Genomic DNA, 22,700 nt, shown 5'->3' with positions numbered 1-22,700 from the left:
GCAGGTATGGATGGCAACGTGGATTTTGGAGTCCTCAGGGTACAGGATAGTGTAAAGCAAGTGCTGACCTTGAGGAACAAAGGGAAGTATGAGATTGCATACAGGTGAGTGACTGTTCCGGCTGTCTGTCCTTAATTTTAGGGTGTGTTCATTTCTCTTTATGAAATTCTTTAAATGTGGGAATGAGAAAAATCAGTGTTGAAGTGAGATTGCAGCACTTCTGTCTGTGCCAAAATCTAGGAATTTCCCAAGCAGAGATGGGTTCTTTTTTTCTTTTGTAAGGTCCTGGCTGTGCTACTGCTGCCCAGTACCTATAACCACAGAGCACTTTTTCCCTTCTCTTTGTCCCCAGCTTCATGATAGAGAATGCAGACACTGATATCCCAGACCTGGCATCTCACTTTACCATTCAGCCTCAGAGAGGGGTCCTGGCCACCTCCGAGCGCCCTGTACACGTCCATCTGGTCTTCCACCCCAAGGCAGAAATAAATATCAAGGACAAACCCATCCTGAAGTGCCAGGTGAGCTGCCCCAGGGAGACGGATATCACCCTGGGTGTTGGCAGGATGTGTGTCTTTTGGAAAGAGAGGTTTAGCTGGGGAATCCTATCTTAGACATATGCAGCATGGTCTCTAGAAGCTGTTGGTGATGCAGAGAGGAAAATCTGGCTCTGGAGGAGGCACTGAGACAGTGCTGAAGTTAGAGATTAGGGGAGTGTCCTTGCTGTATTACCAAATCCTCCTTTGGCTGCAGGTGATTGAGCCCAGCCTCTGTGAAGGAGGGGAGGCCATTGCCATCATCCCAGTGAGGGTGTCTGCCAAGGCCCTGTTCAGCAAGTACAGCATCAGCCCAGCCTCGCTCATTGACTTTGGGACTGTGGTGAATGGCACCAAGAAAACCTGCAGCTTCATCCTGGAGAACACAGGCAGCCTTGACTTCAAATTCCTCATCTACAAAGCAGAGCAGGATGCATCTGGGCTGAGGAGGAAAAGGTGGGTGAAGCTCTGTAGTGCCTGTCCTAGCCATGAGAGTGACCCGAGGGGAACCAAAAATCCCTCAGTTGCCCCATAAGTAGGACAGAGTTGGTGGTAGAGCTGATCTATCCATAGCCACCACCAGGCAACCCTTGTGGATCCATCAGGAACATGAGAGTAGGAAAGCTTTCCTCCACGGGGAGAAGGATTCTGTCCTTGGAGGATGGCAGGGAGCTCAGCACGATGGATAATTCTGCTTTTTCCTCTCAGTGTCAGCCATGAGAACTCCAGCCACTCCCATGAGAATGAAAGCACTGACAGAGTGCCCAACTCTGGGAAGCAGAACAAGCAGTCTCTGCAGAAGGACACGAGCTCCTTCATGCAGGTGGGTGGCCATGGGTTGGGATATGGTCATGCTGTGGGGCTGCCTGTGGGCCACGGGTCACCCCTCACTGACTGCAGGCCAGGGGGTGGCACGCTCCTTGTTGGGGACACCCAAGGCAAAGCTAGGAGTCATCAGCCTCTGCGGGGCTCTCTCTGCAGGCACGCCTCACTCTTGGCATGTTCACGGTGTACCCCAGCTTTGGATCCATCCATCCTGGGGGCCAGCAGATCATCACGGTGGATTGCCAAGCAGAGCCAGTGGGGATATGTGAGGAGCACCTATCAATCGATATTAGTGACAGAGACCCCAAGGACAATCCCCTTGGCATCCCCTATACCCTGCTGGCTGAGTCCTGCCTTCCAGGTACACACCACCCACAGGTTGCTAGTCCAACTGTAGGGAGAGGCAGGGAAGGGCAAACAGAAAGTAACGTCCTTTAGCACTGGCAGTGCCTGGGCTACCAGGCTGAGTTTTACAGCCTTCTGAGTCCACATCAGCTATGAAGGAAGGCTTCTCAGCCCTCTCTTCTTCTCGCAGCGTTTGTGGTTGACGACATAGGTTCTATCTTTGAGGAGCATCGTATCTGCAGCAATGCCAACCTCTGCCACATCCTGCAGACTGTGCAGGACAAGGGTGTGTTCATCACGGATGAGAACAAGTTCATCTTCACCAATGTTCTGGTTGGGCAGCGGGCCACGGCCCGCTTCAAGATCTGCAATGTAGGCAAAGTCCCTTGCCACGTGGTCCTCTCCATCAAACCCATCTCCTCTAAGGTAGGAAGAAGAGGGCGAGGTGACTGCTGTTCTCCCAAGGTGCTTTGTTCTCCAGATTCATCTTGCCTGCTCTGGTCTAGCTCAGTGCAGGCAAAGCTACAGGGGAGAGCAGCAGCCCCTGGGTTGCGTTCGGCATGTCTCAAGGCTTTGGCTTATTCCTCTGGGTCTGTGGAAGGAGACCTGAACCCTTCTGATCTCTCTTGGAAGGACATTGAAGGGTGTTTTCTACTGGGGCTGTGCATCTTGGGCTGCACGGAGGCAATTTCATCAGCACTGCTGCTCTTTTTCTTCTCTTTAAAGGTCAATCCTAGATTATTTGCAGGGTTTTCCATGCACCTTCTGCACTAAACTCTTGCCCTCCTGGGCTTTATGGCAGCTCCCTGTCCAAGGCCAGCATGACTTTGGTGTCTTCCCTCGAGATGGAAGTGTCCTGTCCCCTGATGCATGTGTGAATTGGGCTGCATGGCGTGGAAGGTTTTCTGTCCTAACACCAATCCTTGTGCTGCCCTCCAGCACAACAACCGCATCAGCGATGTCTTTGAGGTGGATCCCATCCAGATGTGTGTGCCCAGTTGCTCCCACGCCTTCGCTACGGTGACCTTCACTCCGCAAACCATGCAGAGCTACCAGTGCACTTTTGAGGCTTCCCTTGAAACACAGGCAAGGTAACACACGCTGTGAGATTGCAGGGTCTGTGACAGCTGCCTCTCCTCTGGGGGGATGCAGACCTGTTGTAGAATTACAGAATCAGTAAGGTTGGGAAGGAGCTCTTAGATCACCTAGTCCAACCGCAGCCCATCCCCACCATGCCCACGAACCAGGTCCCTGATGCAGAGATGGACACAAGACTGAGAGTTGGATGAAGTGGTTTATGTGCCACGTTGTTTCCTCCTGGATCCTGTGCTAAGGATGTGGGAGGAGAGGGTTTGGGGGGGGGTCATCCATTGGGGTGAGGAGCATGCAACCCCACCAGCTGGGAAAACGTGGTGGGTAGCACTGCTTTAGCTCTTAGCAAGTGGGAAATGAGTAAATGCCAGCCAATAATGAATTCTCCTCTGCCTCTCCTGCAGCACAGTGGTAGTTAAGACTCCAAGCCTGGTATTTGAGATCAGTGGGGAGGGGAACCTCCCTCGGGTGACGGTCCTGCGCCCGGTGCTTCGCAACAAGAGGGGGAACCCTCTGCTCCTCTTCAAGGAACTGTTGCTTGGTGATTCAGAAAAGCTCCCTCTTGTCCTTCAGAACAGTGGCATCATACCTGTCCAGGTGAGGGGCTGCTGGGGGAATGCATCAGCTGCTCTGGGAACAAGTCCTTGTCCCAGGGAGAAGAAAGCATGCCCCCCCTTTCTGTTCCCCTCCTGTCTGATATACACATATATTTACACAAATGAATGACATCCTACTTAGATGATATTCTATTTGATCACATCTTACCACAGTTTTATTAAACGTGGCTGTAGTTTAATTCTATCCTTCTCATTATTTACTTGATCCCAGTGGGGCCCAGCAGCAGCTCAGTGTTGGCCCTTGGGCTGTCCTGCATCCTCACAGGTGTGGTGGTGCTCTGTGTTCCCTTTTCTCAGTTGCTGATAGATCTGTTGGACGAAGCAGGAGTTTTCTTCCTGAAGGCCAGGCCAACCATGCACTGCATCTACCAGGCTGCAGACATGCAGGAGGATTCTGCTGGAGAAGGTAAGTACATTAAACACGAAGCGTGGGCAACCACACTGGTTGGATATTAAGATAAAGTTCTTCCACAGAAGAGTGGTGAGTAGAGCCATAGGTGGGAGAACCTGTGCTTAGAGACAGCTGGGTTTCAACTACTTCTTCCTATTATATCCCAAGGAAGTATTTCCTCTAAACAGATCTATCACTGACCAATTTCATTGGTGCAGGGAGAAAGCTCCACACTGCTTCCTTGGTCCTGCACCACGGGGAATCAGCAGAGTTTGATGTGCTTTTCAAACCCAGCCTGCCCCAGCGTGTGGAAGGGAAGATCCACCTGTCTGTGGTGGACAATCCCTATGAGGAGACCAACATCCAGCTGGTGGGTGAGGGCTACGAGGATGATTTCACACTGGATAACATCCACAGACTCGTGGCAGAGAGCTTTGAGGAGAGCACTGAAGGCAATCTGGAGGAGAACGTAATTAAAGGTAAGAGAATTCAAATGGGCATCTGTGGCAGGGCCACAGGAAGTCCATCTGCATGTAATACACTACGGAGATGAATGCCACGTGTGAGCATGTGTCCTCTGTGTAAGCAATCCTGTGCTGTCACCGCCAGATTTGGTGGTCTGTGAGCATACCTGCCATGTACGTACTATACTACATGTCCACCTGCACCCAAACAGCCACACTGAGGAACTGTCAGAGTTACATCTCTGAAGGGTGATGAGAGAATGGGGAATTGCACCTCCCAGAGGTAGGAAGGCTGGGAGCAAGGCAAGGAGTCGGACCGGGTGGATGGACATCTTTCACTCTCCTCCTTAACAGCTGCCAGTGTGAATCACATCCAGTTTGGGGACTGCCACGTTGGGAAGCCCTACCAGGTGACCTTCACCATCACCAACCGCAGCAGGACGGAGGCGATGCGGTTCGAGTGGCTGGCAGGCACCCCCTTCCACTTCTCCCCCCAGGTGAGCTCTGGCAGCTCTCTGCCTTTCCCATGCTGCCCAGGTAGATTTCTGGGAGCTACCAGCGATTTTCCATCCACTGGTGCTGCTTTTCAGTGCCAGGAAGTGCAGACCACCAGCACTGCTGGACACAGAGCTTTGCTGGGGCTCCTTGTTATAGGAGATGCTATCTTCTCTTTGCAACACAACCCTTTGCTGATGGTCCTGTCCATGCCAGTGGTTCCATGTGGGTCTTGGCTCCCATTCTCCCTAGGTGGGACATCTCCATGCTGGCTGTGCTAAGGACATCACAGTGACCTTGAAGTCGGACGTCGCGTTCACCTGCCAAGCACAGCCTGTGAAGTGTAAGGTGGCCAGGATCTCCTTCCAGCTGCCACCAGAGCAGGTCACCGACTGGGATGACCGCCTGCACACCGTCAGATGGGTGGATGCCAGCAGTGGGGAGGCAGCCACGTGGCCAGTCAAGAAGAAGGTATTCTTACCTTCTTGCACAGTGGTAAAAGCCCATAAAAAGCTGCCAACAGCAGCATAACACCGTTCTGAGAAGTTCCTGCTTCCTCCTGAAGCATGAGCAGTGAGTGTATGGTGGTCATGCAGGAGCCCAGAGAATTACCATCTCTGGAAGTCCTTGGTCAAGCACCAAGTAATATTAGAGCTTTTCAGTTTGCTAATTGTACAGTGACTGTCTTTATTGAAGCAAAATCAAGTCTGAAAAGGATGACACGTAGTGAGTAATTCAGTTTTCCACACCTTTGAGAATGGAAGAATGTAGCTAATCAGGCATCTTCCAGCCCTAGGAGAGGGGCTCCTCAGAGGTCCAAGCTTGTCATCTCTTCCTCATGGTTTCCAGCACTGTTTGGGGTGCCTGGGGAATGCTTGTTCTGAGGCCCTGCTATCAATTAGCTTTCAAACCTGATCACAGCATGATACACTGGTGAGCATGGTGCAGCAACCTCGCCCATGGCAAGGAGCTGGAAGTAGATGGTCTTTAAGGTCCTTTTCAACCTATGCTGTTTATGATTCTGCATACTCTTACCTTGAGTGATGGTTCTTCCCTGAACCATTATAAGGCCCCTAAGCCTTTTTTTTTTTTTTCTGTGTCAGAACATCAGCAGCCAGAGATTTCTGTAGTGAACTTATTCCCTTCCCAAGATGTCTGTGTGGCAGTTGTCCCACAAGACATTTGGAAGGCACTTTCAAGGAGAGGTGTTACCTAAGTTTGTTCATTCTTTGGGTTCTCTGGCAGCAGAGCTCCAACAGAAAATCTTAATCCTAGTATAGAGACCTGTCAGATTTATTGGGGGCCAGGACAGAAGCCAGCCATTCTACAGGATTCAAACATAGGGGCTGATATCTGGTCACAGTCCACATGAGCATATTCGTAGTCACGGTGGTGACCGCTTTGAGCAGCATTATTTATCACCTTCCTAGCTCTTTCATGGAGTCTTGGAAGCTCTCTTCTCAGACTGGGCTCTGCTCAGTGATTCTTCCCTGTCCTCTTTGGAGGTGATTGAGACAGACCCAGAACCAGCTCACACCGTCCTGGAGAAGAGCAGCCGTGAAGTGGAGCTTTGCCTGAGCGCAGTCATTGATTACGCTGACTTCACGCTGGATGTGGACGTGATTCAGTTCAAGGAGACCTTGCTCTTCCAGACAAGGACATTCCCGTGAGTGATGGAGGTGGAGCAGGGACTGCTTCAAAGGCAGATGCCAGTTTGAGGTGCAAGGCTGGAATGAACTCCTTGGATTAAATCTCTCAGGCACTCTGTCTGTGCTCTCCTCTTTAACTTCCAAGCTTGTAAATATTTCATCCCCGACAGCCTTCATCGGTTGTTATATTTCTGTAGCTTTTTTTCTCTTTGCTTTTCAGTTTCCGGCTCTCCAATACAGGGAATGTGGCCCTGGAGTACAGCTGGATGGAGGATATGGGAGATGAGAGAGCAGCAAGCCCAGCTGGGGAGCTGCTGCCAGCTAGCATGGAAGGTACAGACAGCACTGGCTCTGAAGGCAGCTTGGGGTGCCTGGTGTGGTTTAGTCCACTGAATGTGCTCACCTCCCTCCCTGTGGGTCGTGAACGTTGGTTCCTCCCCAGCACAGGGTGTGCTTGACCTGAAGCTGATCCGTTGGGCTTTGCCGTCAGCTGTCTTGGAACTTGTTATGGAAGTCAGAGAATCATAGTATCATTAAGGTTGGAAAAGACTGCTAAGATCATCAAGCCCAACCATCAGTGCTGTCCCTGAGGGATGAGGTTGTCCAGCATGACACAGTGCTCAGAAATGTTCCCAGTTGGTATAACACACTGCTCTCTACCATAAGTTGGCACAGCTTTGACCCAGGCCAACTCAATAGTTCCTGGAAATGTTTGGGGGTGGATGTGTGGGCCAGAAAACATTCCACAAGTGAAGCTTGCCTCTAGCAACTCGGTTATGGAGATGAGGAGAGTTTAATAGGATTTCCTTCCTGAAAGCAAATTTCCTACTAAGCTCTTCCTTCCCACAGGACGTTGCCTCTCCTCCATGTCTGCTGCCTCTGTGAAGCTCCCATTTGGTCAGCTGGGCCATGCCCTGGAGCACACCTCATCCTCCCTGAGCTCTCTCACAAGCCTTGGCCATGCCACCCTACTGTTCTCTGTCGAGCCCCCCAGTGGCACCATCCCTGCTGGCCAGGAGCAGCTCTTCCAGATGAAGTTCTCCCCGGTGTACGTGGGGAAGTTTGAGAGCTGCATGGTCTGCAGGTAGGGAACATCCAGGAGTGGTAACTCTTCAACTCATGCTAATATGCCTCCAGTGTAGGGGTGGGAATGCAATCAGCCAGCCCCTAGAGGGTCAGCAGGAACAACCAGCATACAGGAGTGAGCAAAGGTGATGATCTGGCCTTGGTAGAAGCAGGTATAGATACAGTGGGAAAATATACTTTATAAAATACTAAGTTCCTGGTGTGTTGTAGCATCTGGAACGGGAGATTCAGAAAGGCCCAGCTAATCCCTAAATAGCCTTCTTTGTCAGACAAGCACAACCTCCCCATCTATACAGAAACTTGTGTTCTTCTCTAGACACACAACTTTTCCCATTTCTACCATCTCAACTCCACAGTTCTGTTTGATTTTCTTGCACTGAGAAAGAATGCAACACAAGTAGCTGGTATCTGGAAATAGTGTTCTCCTAATATCATTCCCTTTTGTTCTAGCATTCCTAACCTGAAGCCGAATCAGAAAGGCCCAGAGGTGGTTGTGAAGGGGAAAAGCCAGATGCCACATTGCCACTTTGAACTGGAGGACTCTGACTACATCACTGCGAAGAGGCGCAAACCGGAGCTGCCAGAGCCCAAAGGGGCAGTACTAGATCTCAACACCAGAGTAATTGAGTTTGCAGCAACTGGGGTGGGCAGCAGGAACAGCAGGTAGGTGTGGGCATGGCTTCTGATAATGGTCTCTTGTCATTCTCCTTAATCAAAGACCTCTCCAGCCCTGTGGCACATCTGTACCATGTCTGTGTAGTGCTGGCCAGTCTGCCCTGGGGCTGGAGCAAGCTGGTGAAGAACAAGTGGCCAGTTTTTCTTTCTCTTTGCCCTTTACTTCAATGAGCACAGCTGGTAGTGTCTCCTCAGCTGGCATGGAGCTGATCTAAGAGAACCCCATCTAGCCTGTGCTATGAGGCAGTTCAACACTGGTCCTTTCCAAGAGCATCCTTGGGACATACTTGGAGGGCTGCAACCACAACAGACAGTATCATCTTCCAAAGGAGTCCTGTTGGACCCGATTTCACCATTTTTAAGCTTTAAAAGTTTGCCTATGTCCTTGCTATAATTTCTCAGTAGCTGACATTATTTCCCCTGAGGAGACCAACACTGCTTGCAGAAAGCAGGTGAAATGTTCATGCACCCAGCATTGTCCACCTGCACCCAACATCTGGATGACGTCCAGACTGGCAGTGCTTGATGACTGCTTCAGGATGGGATTATTCACATATTGCCACCACTTCAGCACTCTTTTTCACCTTGTGTGCCCAGGACCTTCAAGGTGATGAACCCAACCAGTTCTGCATACTCCTTCCAGTGGACATGCCAGGACCCAGAAGCCCCACCAGGACAGAGAGCTTTCTTCTGCCTCACAGAGAGAGGGCAGATCCAGCCTGGCAAGAAAGCAGAGGTGAGTGCAAAAAAGGAAGAAGGTGGGCCTGGTGCACATGTATGCCAGTTTGACGCCAGCTTTGTGTCTGATCTCACTGTGAGCTTGCTTTAGGCAAGGTCACGAGGAAACTAGAGTTGGCAGAAATCCTGTTCTTACACTGCCCACATCTGCCATGCCTTCGGGCTGTAAATGTCATGGTGGCCTGCCTCTGAGCTGGGAGCTTTCTGGGATTTCTCTATGGTACAGCCTGCTCCCCTGCCAAGGCCAGCAGTGTTCCTTCACTTGCCTCTTTCTCCCCAGATCAAGTTTGAATTCATCCCTCGACATCTGGACGTCACCGAGTCCCTCTGGGTCTTTATGATCCCTGAGAAGAGCATTTCAGTCCTGTTCCTGCTGGTGGGACACACCACTGAACCACTAGTGACTCTGGACAGGTCCTACATGAACCTCCACTTGCTGTTAGTTGGTGAGCACGTGGTTATGCCTTCCACCCTCAGACACATACTGATCCAGTCCTGTTGTTAGAGCCAAGCTCCCAAAAGGAAGCTGGAAATGGGAGCAGGCTCTTGTGAGCAGGTCAGCCAGCTCCTGAGTATAGGAGGGAGAGGGAAGGGGAAGGGAAGAAAACTTGGATGGTGGGGGCACAGTGTGTGGCAGAAGTTTCCAGCAGAGTTTGGGAGTGATGCCAGGAAAGACCAGGGGATCAGAAGCTGGTTTCCATGCTCTCATCCTGAGTGTGCCATGCTGCAGGCAATGGTTCCTGCTGCAAATTGCTGCTGGGCTCAGCTCATGGGCAGAAGCACAGTGTGCTGTGGTGGCCCCACAGACAGACAGAAGAATTTGAGGTTTTCACGGGTTCATCTGTTCCTTTTCCAGGGCACAAGGTACACCAGACCATCTATATGATCAACAGTGAGAAGGAGGCTTTTGCCTTTGCTTTCAGAGAAAACTCACTCTTCTCAGAGGGATGTAGCACCTCGGTGAAAATAGAGCCAATGGAAGGCTCCATTGGTCCCCTTTCAAGGTAATGAGGCAGTGTGGTGGGCTGGATTCCCTCTCCCACCAGCCAAGTGTTGCATGGTCACTTTGCTTTGGAGGCTTTCTCCCCTCTGCAGTCATCAGTGACTCTAAGTAGTGGCACGTGTCCACCCTGGTCCATTCCCTCCCCATGGGGTCACCAGGAGCCTGCAGGTTTCACTGTCCAGAGCCTATGTTTGTGCTACCCTGGTCTTCTAGGCCCCCTTCCTGCAGAAGTTCAGACTTAGATCTTCTGGTTTTGATTACAAAATCATGTTTTGAGATTTTAACCATGATTCTCCCAAACCAGCAGCTGTCCGGGCAGTAACACAGACCACCGGTGCACCAGTGTCCACCAGTGCCTTATATTTTTGTGGCTCTGATGTGCCAGGCCATCGAATCCACACAGTCCAATACACTCTATTATCCCTTTCCCCCACCTGGCTGGGGGGCAGGGGCTATTGTGGCTGGTAGGTACCTCGCTCAGTTCTGAAGGAGTACCGTTCAGACAGGAGGGTGTCTCGCTCAAACTGCAGGGTGTCTCTTTCAGGTTGGAGGGCGCCTCTCTCGGTCTGGAGGGCTTCCATGCTGGATTGGAGAGCTTCTTGTTGAGACTGGAGGGTATCTCTCTCAGTCTGGAGGGTGTCTCTCTCAGTGTGGAGGGTGTTTTTCTCGGTCTGGAGGGCGTCTCGCTCGGATTGGAGGGCGTCTAGATTGGACTGGAGAGTCTGATTGTCAGTTAAAAGACTCTCTTTCTGGATCAGGAGACTGTCCCTTTCGGCTCGGAGACTCTCTTGCTCTATTTCAAAAACTCTATGCCTCTCTGGGATAGTATTGAATAAGGCCTGGTAAGAATAAGCCAGACCCCAAATAATTTGGGCCTCCTCAGATCTGTTTGAGCCGCAACATCCCTGTCTCAAATATCTGCTTAAGTTCTCAGGATCTTGCAGGTGTTCAGGAGAAAAGTTCCATGACACTGGTGATGCCCATTTCTCTAAAGTCTCTCCTAAGTCCCTCCAAACTCCCTGCCAGTCAGTATTCTCTTGCTCTAGGGAGGGTTTTCTCAAAATATTATAAATACAAATACTGAGTAAAATGATGAAGAGTACATTCAGGAAGACTGACACCACAATCATTACAAGCATTGGATGAGCACTCAGAAAACGCATAATGAATTCAAAGGAGAGGCCAGGAGTCTGTTTAAAAATCACAAGTTCCATAGAGTTAGCAACTCCATCTGGAGTTACGCCCTCTGGAACAGAATGCCACATCGTATACAAAAGCCAGGAAGGTATTTCCATCAGTGTTTTTAGTTTGTCATATAGAGACCAAGCTCCATGGATCAGACTGGCAAACTTAATTCCCAGTACATTCTGAGCATTACAAGGGAAAAAGCAATGAAATGCAGTCCCTTTAAGACCAGTTTAAAAAGAGAAAGCTTTTTTTTTTTTTTCCTTTACTAAAACTAGCTGTCAGTACCCGAAAAGTTTACAAATATCCCAGGACAACTGGCAGTATGCCCAGACTTCAAGGTCGTGTTTTGCAGTACAGCACCTGCAGTGCACATAAGCCTGCTAACGAGAGACAGAGATTCACTCTAAAAGTATGTCTCTGCCTGGCTAAGGCAGCTGGTTTTGCCCCACGTTGGGCGCCAAAAATGTCAACGGTTTACGAGCAGGTTCGGCCCGGTTCCGTGACGATTGGTGCGGGGGACCCACAAACCCACGCCCCAGGAAAGGGGAAGGGGGAAAGGGAAAAGGGAGATGGGCCTAGGAACAAAACAGCGGCAAGATCTGAGGACAGATCTGAGGAGGAAAACTAATTTACTAAATAAGATATCGGAAAGCAAAATAACGCAATATAATACAGTATAATTGGAATTAAAGCTAATAAATCAAATAAAATGAGCAAGAGAGAGTGTCCGATAAACCGAAGTTTAGTCTGGAGAAGAGGAGGCTCAGAGGAGACCTTACTGCACTCTACCACTTCCTGAAGGGAGGTTGTGGTGAGGAGGGGGTGGGCCTCTTCTCCCTGATAAATAATGACAGGACAAGAGGGAATGGCCACAAGTTGTGCCGGGGAAGATTTAGATTAGACCTGAGGAAACATTTTTTTTCTGAAAGAGTGGTCAGGCACTGGAATGGCCTGCCTAGGGAGGTGGGTGAGGCACCGTCCCTAGTGCTGTTCCAGAAGCGTTTAGATGAGGTGCTAAGGGATTTGATTTAGTAGTTGGGTAGGGATAGTGATAGGAGGATGGTTGGACTAGATGATCTTGTAGGTCCTTTCCCACCTTATGAACCTATGAAGGCCTTACGCTAACGCTGAAGGCGAGACAGCAGCGAGCACCCACTGCTGAGTGGATCCCAAAGGAAAGAGTGTCCCGTGACCGCAGACAGTTTTTATCTTTCCCTCTGAGCGTAAACACGTAAGAACACAAAGCATCGCAAAGTCCTCTGGGGAATGGAGTTCTTCTTCTCTTCTGAAACAGGTATACCTGGAACTATCGATGATCCACGAAGCTGGAGCATTAACTCTTTAACTCTAAATGCACTACATGATGTTATGATGTGGAATACCAGTACCAAAAATCATAAAACCATGACAACAAGGTGTCCTTGTGCCTACTCACAGCCTGCCCAGGTGTCAGGAGAATGCATTAGCTCCAGGCAGATTTGCTGTGATTTAAAAGATGCTGAGCATTGCCACAGAGCACTCTGCACAGCTGCTGGCCTCTTCCAGGTCTACGGTCATGCTTCTCTCCCATGGACCATGCAAAACAAGACCAAGAAAGCCATCAGAGCAAACAGAGCCAAAAATGGGTTTTCTCTCCCCAGATTTCCCATTACAGTCTTCGTCACGCCAACAATAGAAGGAGAAGTGGTCTTCAACCTCAAGTGTGATGTCAAGAGGAAAACAGAGCCCCTCTCCCTGAATATCAAGGCCACTGGCTACAGCATGAGTGTGTCTGCCAGGTGCGAGGACAGTGATGGCAGTGTCACTGAGCTCAGTGCACTGGAGGTCAATGTCATTGATTTCAAGGAGGTAAGCAGCTCCTCTTGCTCCCACACAGTCCTGCAAGATGGGACCTGAACCTGGGAGCTTAGCAGATATGTTTGAATGAGAGGGAAGACGGTTTATAGAATCAGTGACATTGGTGAAGGCCACTGACATCATTGAGTCCAACCCCAACCCACTCCCACCGTGCTCACGTCCCTCAGTGCCACATCCCCACGGCTCTGGGAAACCTCCAGGGACAGTGATTCCCCCCTCTTCCATGGGCAGCTGTGCCACTGCTTCACTGCTCTTTCTGAGCAGAAATTGTTCCTGACATCCAACTCAAGCCTCCCCTGACTCAACTTGAGGCTATTACCTCTCATCTTTTATGCATACAAGCTGTTCTCTAGAGAGAGGGAGACTGATCTTTCATGGTGGTCACCCGTCAATTGGGAACGGCCTGGGAGCACATGAGGAAGGAGCTGTGTCTGTTGACATTTTGCAGATGCCACAACCCCACATCCGTGCCACTTTCTCCCCACAGGTGCAGCTGAATGAGAGCATCCAGCGCACTTTCAGCATCCACAACAACGGCAAGTTCAGCTTCACCTTCTCATGGGAGCTGAGAGGCCCCACGGCTCGGGCACAGCTCCTGTCCCTCAGCCCCCAGACAGGCACTGTGCAGGCCGAGGGCAAGGTGGACACCCAGCTGGTTTTTCACCCACGGAAAATGTGCTCATTAAAGGATGTAGAGCTGACACTGCAGGTGAGGCAGTTGTGTGTAATAGGGGAGCTTTGCCTTTCCTACATGCCAGCAGGAGTCCAGAGCTGGGGGTCCAGCTCTGAAGGTCCTGAGCGAGACAGGGAGGTTCCTGCTGTCAAGCTGGAGAGCCTGACAGCTTCTGAACCCATTATTTTAGCGAGTTATTATCCAGGGCCATGACTCTCCAGAAACCATCCTCTCCTGTTTCTGCTGTCCGTGGCATCTGGTTTTCCATATTGTCACTGCAACCAGCTGTCCCCATCCTCTTCCTCACGCACCTCTGGTGTTTCTGGCTGCAGTTCCCATCTCTTCAGTTGGCTTATGCTGTCTTTCTTCCCACCAGATCAGCGAGGGTCCCATGTTTACCTGCGTGTTCCTGGCCACTGTGGTAGTGCCCACTGTCCACTTCTCTACCACCAAACTCAACTTTGGAGCCTGCTTCATCTACCAGGCTGGGATGCTACCTGCCCAGCAGACCCTTGCCATCACAAACAAAGCAGACAAGGATGTCAGGTAGGACTTCACATGCTCCTTCAACCCTCACCTATCCCACGCCAGATCCATGTCCAGCAAGCTCCTTCATGTCCCAGCTGTGCTGGCTGTGGGGTCTCACAAAGCATTTCCCCTGGTTGATGGGAGTCTTTGCCTGTATGCAATTCTCCTTGGGGTGCTGGTCACACAAAGAAACTGCTTCACACCATTTCCCTCTACTGAGCACACTACAACCTGCTGCCAAGATAAGCAGACCCCAGGATGTAGCCCTGATGACACAGCAGCCCTGATGTTGTCCCTTGAGCACCACATGCAGCCTTGTGACACCTCTGCTTCTCTTTGTTGTGCTTTCTGCCAGTCTAAGCTGCTTGTTCACCAACACCATGTACCTGGAGGTGGACTTCCTGGGGCACATCCTTCACCCAGGAGGGACGGTAGAGGTGCCTATCACTTTCCGTCCCAGAGAGGTTGCATCTTACCGTGAGCTCGTTCCTTTTGAAATCAACGGTCTCTGTCAACAGACTGTTGAGGTCCAAGGAAAGGGTGCAGAAATGAAGGTGAGTGGAAATCCAAACTCTAAAACTCCAATGAGCCAGCATGGCTTTCCTCATCTCTCTTTCCTAGCCTGCCATGATTTGGTTCTCCTCTTTCTCTTTTGCTTCATGCCGATCCTTTCTGTCTCAGGTGGACATTGTGGAACCCCGAGGGAAGGTGGTGAAGCTGGGAGCTCTCTCTGTGGGACAGACGGTGAAGAAGATTGTCACCATAGCAAACAATAGTATTGCCCCTCTCACTTTTAAGCTCAGTTTCATGCCTGCCATGCCAGAACTGCAAGAAGATGGGGTAAGGCCACTTCCTTCCCTAGAACACCGATAGGGGGACCTATAGGAGTAGCTGCAGGTACCCATGAACTGCTTGTCATGGGAGCTAGCATTAATTACACACGTATGCCGTCCACTCATTTCTTTGCACAGGTTCTCCACTTGCACCCCAGCAGTGAACTAACTTTGAAGCCCAAAGGAGATACCTGCAAAGTGGAGGTGATCTTCTCCCCAAAGCGCCGCATTCAACCGTTCACTGAGGAAGTGATGCTGGAGAGCAGCGGGCTGCTGTGCTCCCTGTTCATGGTGCGGGGCTCCTGCCAGGGAGTCTGCATCAGCTTGGACCAGGAGCACCTCAGCTTTGGAGCAGTGGTGCAGCAGAGCTGCACGTCCCAGCGCATCACCATGCAGAACACGGGCGACATCGGAGTCAAGTAACGTACAGCTATGCCTTATCTGAGTGCTGAGAGCCAGGGAGGGGTTGGATGGTGTTGTAGCTTGCCCAGGTTGTTCCCTTCTGCTTTCTCATCCCATTAGAGAGCTGTGCAGTCAGGCCCTGGCAGTTATCAGGGACACATCCAAAGGGTGCAAGCTGAATCCTGTCCAGCTTGAAACCTCACCACACCTGAGATCCTGTGGAGAAGGCTGCATTATGTGTGAAAACAGCATGTTGCATTCACAGCCTCCCCGTCGCTAATTCTGTCCTTGTGCTTTCCCTTGCAAGGTTTAAGTGGGACGTCAAGAGCTTCAAGCCAGATTTCTCTATCAGCCCCACAAAGGGTTACATCCCCCCAGGAATGGATGTCTCCTTTGTGGTGAGCTTCCACCCGTCGAAGCTGAGCCTCGCTATCCAGTACGAGGGGCTGCAGTGCTTCATCCAGGGCAGTGAGCCACTCACCCTTACACTGGCAGGGTGCTGCACAGAGACCCCTGGCATCAAAGAGGTAACAGCAGAAGTTCAAGAAGCATTTAGATGAGGTGCTAAGGGCTTTGATTTAGTAGTTGGGTAGGGATAGTGATAGGAGGATGGTTTGACTAGATGATCTCGTAGGTCCTTTCCAACCTTATGAACCTATGAACCTATGAAGCAGCAGTGCTGGCCTGGGTCCCTCTCATCCCGCCACACCTCTCCCAGGGCACAGACTGGAGGACCTGTGCTGGAGTCTCCTTATTTTCTTTCTACTTCACCAAGTGTGCAAAAGCTCATTCCTCTGCTTTCTCTGTGGGTAATAAACTTTGGCTCCAAAAGCTATAGAGCAAATGAACATTTTGCAGATGACTTTTCCTAAAGTGCTTCTTGCTGTGCGCTGTGGTAGAGATTATCTTAGTCCTTTTACAGCTCTCCCAGCCCTCTGAGCATCACAAGACCCTTTTTCAGGTTTCTGTATCTTCCTTTCGTCTCTCTGCAAGTGGTTGAGCAGGTGCCAGCCCTGTGGAAAGAAATATCTGTCCAAGCAAGCATGCTCTGTGCTCTTCCATTGCAGACATTGATTTTTTCATGTGAGGTGCGTCGGAAGCAAAGCCAGACCATCCTCCTGTCCAATCCAAGCAATGAGCCCTGGACTGTGAAGCCTGTCATCAAAGGTGAACACTGGAAAGGGCCTGAATGCATCCATCTTGAGGGCTATCAACAAAACAAGCCTTACAAGATCACCTACAAGCCCCTAACTATGAGCTCAGAGAAAAGGAAGCATGAGGTAAGTGAGCTGGGGCAGCATGCTGACCCTCCTGGCCCAACGCACTCAGAGTTCACCACGCTTTGGGCAGGATGTTAGACAAGATGGTCTCCTCTAAACATGAATTATCCTAAGTCCAGTGTTGGGCACCTGCCCATTGCCTTGCTCCATCTGGCCTTCCAGCGAGCCAGAACTTAAGCCCAGAGCAAGATCAGAGGCCAGAGATCTTCAGGGTCAGTCTCTGGAGCACTGAGCAGATCTATACCCGGTGGGATTGCATGTGATTGGTATCTTCTTAATGTATGAGCTGCTCTGGAGGCAGAGGAGATGCCACAGTGGTGGCTCCTGAGATGAGTACTCTGCATGAAAGAGCCAGTAACTGCTCTGGACTGAAAGCAGGAGAGCTCACCAGCCCCATTCCTTGTCTCTAGGGCTCCATCTTCTTCCCACTGCCAGATGGAATGGGCTTGTACTACCTCCTGCAAGGGACTGCTGCAGGCCCTAAATGCTCAGGGACCATTTCTCGGGAGGTTCTGTGCAGGACTCCCTACACTGAGCTCATCCCTGTCTCCAACTGGCTGAACAAACCACAGAGGTGAGTCAGTCCCAGGAGGTCGCTTCCTATCAGCAATTCATACAGGAGTGCAAGGAAGGGCCCTTCTGCAGTCCTTCCAGAGCAAGCTTTGCACTATTCTTGGCCACTTTCTTGGTCATAGAAGCCTGTGGTCGCATTGCTCATGTTCAGACCCACTCTGGAGGACTTGTCCTTAGGCCAGATGGGTGCTGGCTCCCTCTGCCCAAGGCTGGGAGGAGGACCAGAGGCTGGTCCCATGGCTGGAGGACCCATGTAATGGGTATCTGATAGGATGCCTTCCTTCAGACCCTCACTGCCTCCTCCTCACCCTCAGGTTCCTTGTGGTAACAAGAATACTCAAACCAGAGAACCTGGAGAGTAGTTCTGTGCTGCGTGGACTGGATTACATCGATGTGCCTGGCTCCAGCAAGAAGGACTACAAGCTCACATTCCTCTCCTACAAGGAAGGACTCTTTAACACAATGGTAAAGGTGGACATCAGGCTTGCAGGGTCCTTCCAGGAGCTGTTTGCTGGCTGAGAAGCCACATGCCTCCTTTCATACCTCCACGTGCCCAGTCTGTAGGTCCCAGGCAGGCACACCACACACACTCCTTGTGCTGTCAGTCCTGGTGGCTTTTGCGAGCTGCAAAACACAGCTTGGTCAGGACATTTGTGAGGTGGAAGCACTTGGGAGAATACAAATGAAAATGCTTTGCCCCAGTCTTGCACTCCTCCCGTGTGGCTGCTTATGGCTGCTTATGGCCACGTGTGGAGTTCGGGTGCTGAGCTGGAGGGCTCTTTGTGCTGGCCTAGCACACCTGGTGGATTTCCATGTGTAAAATGACCAGAGCTTCCTTTTTTTCTCCAATTCAGGTGACCTTCCTCAATGAGGAGACCAAGGAGTACTTGTTTTACGTGATTACTTTCAAGGCCACTGCTTCAGGACCTGTTGGCACTGTCGAAGTGACCGCCGCTGTCCGGCAGAACGTGTCTTCCACCATCAAGGTGGACAACCCTCTGCCTGACCCAGTGGTATTTGACATAGACTGCAACGTGCCTGACATCACCATTCCCTCGCATTTCACTGTTCCTGCTCAGTCAGAGGTAGGTGCAGAGCTCACCCAAGTGCATGCTTTTCTCTTCAGCCTCTCTGGGAGCAGGTGCTCTTCGAAGGTGATGCACTGTGTTGGCCGTTTGGAGCTGTTCTCCAAGGGTAACAGCTCCTACCTGCTAATAGTGCAAAGGGGAAGAAGTGAATGAGAGTATCTCCAGTGGGAATTGCCCTGTTCTGATGTTCTGCCATGTTTCCTCCTGTGATATGCAAACCCAGTGTCCCACAGGCCATCGTGCAGCTGTGACTGCCTCTTCTTTGGGCCAGGTCCCTGTGCAGGGTCAGTTGGGTCTCCCATGTCCTCACTAGCAGTGTGCTCAGCCATGTCAGGCTGGCCGGCTTTCCTGAGCACTGTTGGAATCACACTGTAAAGACAAAATTATTACTTTAGTAGCACTGAAACAAAAGCATGTTGTATGGTGTGGGGGCTCCATCCTTCTTTCCCAAGAAAGCATGGGTGTTGGGAGTAGGGGGGGTGGGTGGGAATGTGCATGCCAGCCAGTCCTTTCTAACTCAAATTTGATCATGTGTGAGCCAGAGTGAGGGCACAGCTGCTTGAGCTTACTGAAGTAGGGATGATGGGTGAAAGACTGGTATTTGGGTTCTGTCTAGAGCAGGCTAGGTTCCTGCCCAGCATTGTGTGAGCTGGTTTCCCCCAATCTCTGCCTGACCTCGTGGCTTTTCCCTCCATCCTTCCCAGGCCAATCTTATCTTTGAGTACCAGCCCTTGAAAGTAGGTGAGAGCACAGGGCGCCTGATGCTCCATAGCAGTGAATTGGGCTCATGCTACTATGAGCTGATCCTGAAAGCCGCGTGTAGCAAGCCAGAGAAGCCGCTGCACTTCTGCACCACGCTGGGCTCTAACCAGACCATCACCACAAAAATAATGAACTACAACCACCAAAAGACAGAATATACCCTCCAGGTGAGTCTGCTGTGCTCCTGTGGGAGGGAAAGAGCATAGCAGGACTGGGAGGCAGCATGTCTATGGATGGATTCTGATGCTCCAGCTTGTCCTGGCGTAGCTGGAGCAGCCACAGGAGCCTGTGGGTCTTCCCACCAAAGCTGGACCTGTCCCCGTCTGGACTGTCACTCACAGAGCCTCTCCAGTTGTCCTTGCTGGAACTGCTCCTGCGGATCCCATGCTGTCTGGACTTCCATATCACTGCCAGAGCTGGGACTTTAGGTGTCCCAGGCCTCGAGTGCAGGATTGTCCATGCTGGGAACATTTGGCAGTCCTTATGACAACATGGGGGGAAAATTACGATTGATAGGCAGGGAAAGTATGGGGGGAAAGACTTGGAGGGATTGTTGGGTGGCAGTTGGACTTGAGACAGCAGTGTGCCCTCACAGGCCAGAAGGCCAGCTATATCCTGGGCTGCATCCAAAGCAGCGTGGCCAGCAGGGCAGGGAGAGGATCTGCCCCTCTGCTCTGCACTGTGAGCGCCGTGTCCAGATGTGGAGTCCTCAGTACAGGAGAGGCATAGGCTTGTTGGAGTGTGTCCAGAGGAAGGTCACAAAAAATGACCCGAGGGATGGAATGCCTCCCTATGGGGACAGGCTGAGAGCTGGGGCTGTGCAGCATGGAGAAGGGAGGGCTGCAGGGAGAGCTGAGATCAGCCTTCAGTATCTAAAGGGACTGGAAGAAAGAAGGGGACGGACTCTTCAGCAGGTTCTGTTGTGATAAGACAAGGGGAAATGGTTTCAAACTAAAAGAGAGGAGATTTAGATTTGATATGCAGAAGAAGGTTTTTATAAAGGTGGTGAGGCAGTGGCACGGGCTGCCCAGAGAGGTGGTGCTGCCCTGTCCCTGCAGACAGCCGAGGTCAGGGAACGGGGCTGTGAGCACTGGTGGAGCTGTGGCGTCCCTGCTCACTGCAGGGGTGTTGGACTAGCTGACCTTCCAGGGCCTCTTCATACTCAAACAGTTCTCTACAGTGCTGGGTGAGCTTTGCTTTCTTGCCTGCTCTTTCCATTCTCACCCTCTGAGCTCTGCTTTTATAACACCTCTCTGCTTGTCTTTGACCCGTACAGATGGACAGTGCTGACTTCCAGACGGAGAAGACCATCAGCATGCCACCTGCCTGCCTGGGGGGCTCTGAGGTGAGCGTGGAGGTGACCTATGAGCCCTGCCAGCTGGGCGAGTCCCGGGCCACGCTGCAGCTCCTGGGCCCCTCAGGCGGGGAATACAGCATCCCACTCTTCGGCCTCGCCCTGCCACCTAGACCACAGGGCCCCTTTCTCATCAAGGCTGGCAGCAGCACCTCCATCCCCTTCAAGAACATCTTCCCCCAGCCCACAGCCTTCAGGTACAGCGTGGAGAACCCGGCCTTCTCCGTGCGGGCCACCAAGACCCTACGCCCCAAGAAGAGCATCCTTATGGCCGTCACCTTCGAGGGGGACGGCAGCAGGGACCCCGTCAGCAGCAGGCTGCTGGTCTCCTGCGCCGGAGCGGACGGTCTGGGAGCGGGCGTCTCCTGGGTGTTCTACCTGCGGGGGATGCCCGTTGAGAAGTGATGGGGACGGACGGGGGAAGGCTCGTGGCGTTGCCGTGGGCTCTGCGTCGCGGTTCGGAATAAAGACACGGGGCGTGGAGCGTGGTGTGGTCCTCTGCGTCGCCTGAGGGCGCCCTGCGCTGGGGCGTGGCCACGTGAGGCGGGAGGGTCACGTGAGGCGGGCGGGCCGCCGGTGGCGGCGGGGACCGGTGGTGATGGCGGTGGCGGTTCCATGAACGCGGAGCGGGACCTGGCGCCGCTGGCGCCCAGCGTGGTGCGGGCGCTGAACGACAAGCTGTACGAGAAGAGGAAGGTGGCGGCCCTCGAGATCGAGAAGTGAGAGAGCGATGGGGGAAAGCCGCGGGAAACGGAATGGGGGGTGAGGGCCCGGGGGGCTGTGGGGCGGCCGCGGGCTCCGGGGCGTGGTAGGGGGAACCGTGCCCGTAGCACGCGAGGTCTGCAGGGGTTTGCTTGTCCTTTAGTTCTGCTCGTGCAGCTTTCCCATGTGTGGTAACTCCCGTGCTGTCAGCGCGGGCGCTGTGCTGCTCTGCTCCGTGCCCCTCCGAGCGCTGCCCCAGAGTTCAGCTCATCGCAGCAGCCCTAAGCATCCCCACGGGGACAGCTCAGTGCAGGGCTGGGAGCACCGAGCTGACGGCGGGGGTACGTGTTTCTTCCTCGTCTTCTTCCCCTTCCTTTTACACGAATAGTTTCTTAAGTTCTTGACAGGTGCGATGCACTATGCTTGCATCTCTTGCACACGGGGATCCTTCAGGAGCTTTTTTGTCCCCTGCACAGGAAGAACTGGGTATCCTGGTGGGCAACAGGTTGATCACAAACCAGTAGTGAGTTCAAAGCAGAGAGGGAACTGCTGAAGGGTTGTTTTCTTTAGTACAGTGGCTGGCTAAAGAGATCATCGGGGCCTGGAGCATCTTCTGTGTGAGAACAGGCTGAGAGCCCCGGTGCTGTTCAGCGTGGAGAGGAGAAAACTGAGAGGGGATCTTATCAGTGCTTCTAAGTCTCTGAGGGGTGAGAGTCTAGTAGACGGGGCTGGGCTCTTTCCGGTGGTGGCAAGTGACAGAACAAAGAGCAATGGGCACCAATTAGGTCACAGGAAGTTCCACAGGAACACAAAGAAGAACAACTTTGCTGTGAAGGTGAGGAGCACTGGAAGAAGCTGCCCAGAGAGGTAGTGGAATCTTCTTCTCTGGAGATATTCAAGGCCTGTCTGGATGCTTTCCTCTGTAATTTTCTATAGGGAACCTGCTTTATCAGTGGGTTGGAATGGAAGGTCTCCAGAGGTCCCTTCCAATCCCTGTGGTTCTGTGATTCTGTGAATCAAGCAGCTCTGCTCTGAGCTGTTTTGCCCCATGACCTGTGTCTTCATGGTTGGTTTATACCAACCAAAATGAGATTTGGGATCTGCTGATGGAGCTGGACACCCAATATTGGGAAGGCTGTCAGGAGGAGGAAGACAAATTCCAACCCTTTAATGGGTTTAGATCAATGTAAACTAGTCACAGAACAGTGCAGCACATGTCACCATCATGCCTACAGCATCGTGTGAGGAGGAACTCACTGTCTCAGTGCAGGCACCTCCTGGCCCTCTGCTCTGTCCTGAGCCCCTTTAAACTCAGAGGCGCCATAAAGTCATTGCATGGTCATGGGCAGAGTTGCCAACCACTAGACCAGACTGGCCTGAGCCCCTTTTAGCCTGGCCTTGAACACCTCCAGGGATGGAGCATCTGCAGCTCTGGGCAGCCTGTTCCAGTGCCTCACCACCCTCTGAGTGAAGAACTTCTTCCTAACATCTAACCTAAACATCCTGTCTTTCAGTTTAAACCCATTCCCCATTGTCCAGTCACT

General features: G+C 51.9%; 1 protein-coding gene across 1 annotated transcript; it reads left to right on the top strand.

The window, feature by feature from the left end:
* LOC136047164 (hydrocephalus-inducing protein-like) lies at positions 1-20,859 on the top strand. Its single transcript, XM_065734216.1, has 32 exons — positions 1-104; positions 353-521; positions 754-992; positions 1,245-1,359; positions 1,518-1,722; positions 1,897-2,132; positions 2,646-2,797; positions 3,203-3,395; positions 3,713-3,821; positions 4,025-4,285; positions 4,625-4,767; positions 5,018-5,236; positions 6,271-6,431; positions 6,635-6,747; positions 7,264-7,498; positions 7,951-8,163; positions 8,773-8,911; positions 9,194-9,359; positions 9,770-9,917; positions 12,745-12,952; positions 13,449-13,670; positions 14,011-14,180; positions 14,518-14,716; positions 14,844-15,002; positions 15,134-15,414; positions 15,705-15,924; positions 16,465-16,677; positions 17,088-17,251; positions 17,565-17,715; positions 18,105-18,335; positions 19,043-19,267; positions 20,377-20,859. Exons 1-32 carry the CDS (start codon positions 7-9, stop codon positions 20,857-20,859), a joined length of 6,240 nt encoding a protein of 2,079 aa, XP_065590288.1. The 5' UTR covers positions 1-6.
* Positions 20,860-22,700: the final 1,841 nt, after the last annotated feature.

Source organism: Cyrtonyx montezumae, unplaced genomic scaffold (assembly GCF_038088225.1).
Source record: "Cyrtonyx montezumae isolate F1298 unplaced genomic scaffold, pur_monq_1.0 scaffold_17, whole genome shotgun sequence".
Taxonomy (NCBI): Eukaryota; Metazoa; Chordata; class Aves; order Galliformes; family Odontophoridae; genus Cyrtonyx; species Cyrtonyx montezumae.
Note: the sequence above shows the minus strand (reverse complement) of the source record. Positions and strands in the feature narration are given on the sequence as shown.

Excerpts from the sequence above, each read along its gene's own strand:
- LOC136047164 (XM_065734216.1), top strand. The coding sequence starts at position 7 with ATGGATGGCAACGTGGATTTTGGAGTCCTCAGGGTACAGGATAGTGTA. Across the intron at positions 12,953-13,448 it reads ATGTCATTGATTTCAAGGAG|GTGCAGCTGAATGAGAGCAT; the intron begins GTAAGCAGCTCC and ends TTCTCCCCACAG. Across the intron at positions 17,252-17,564 it reads TGGCTGAACAAACCACAGAG|GTTCCTTGTGGTAACAAGAA; the intron begins GTGAGTCAGTCC and ends CCTCACCCTCAG.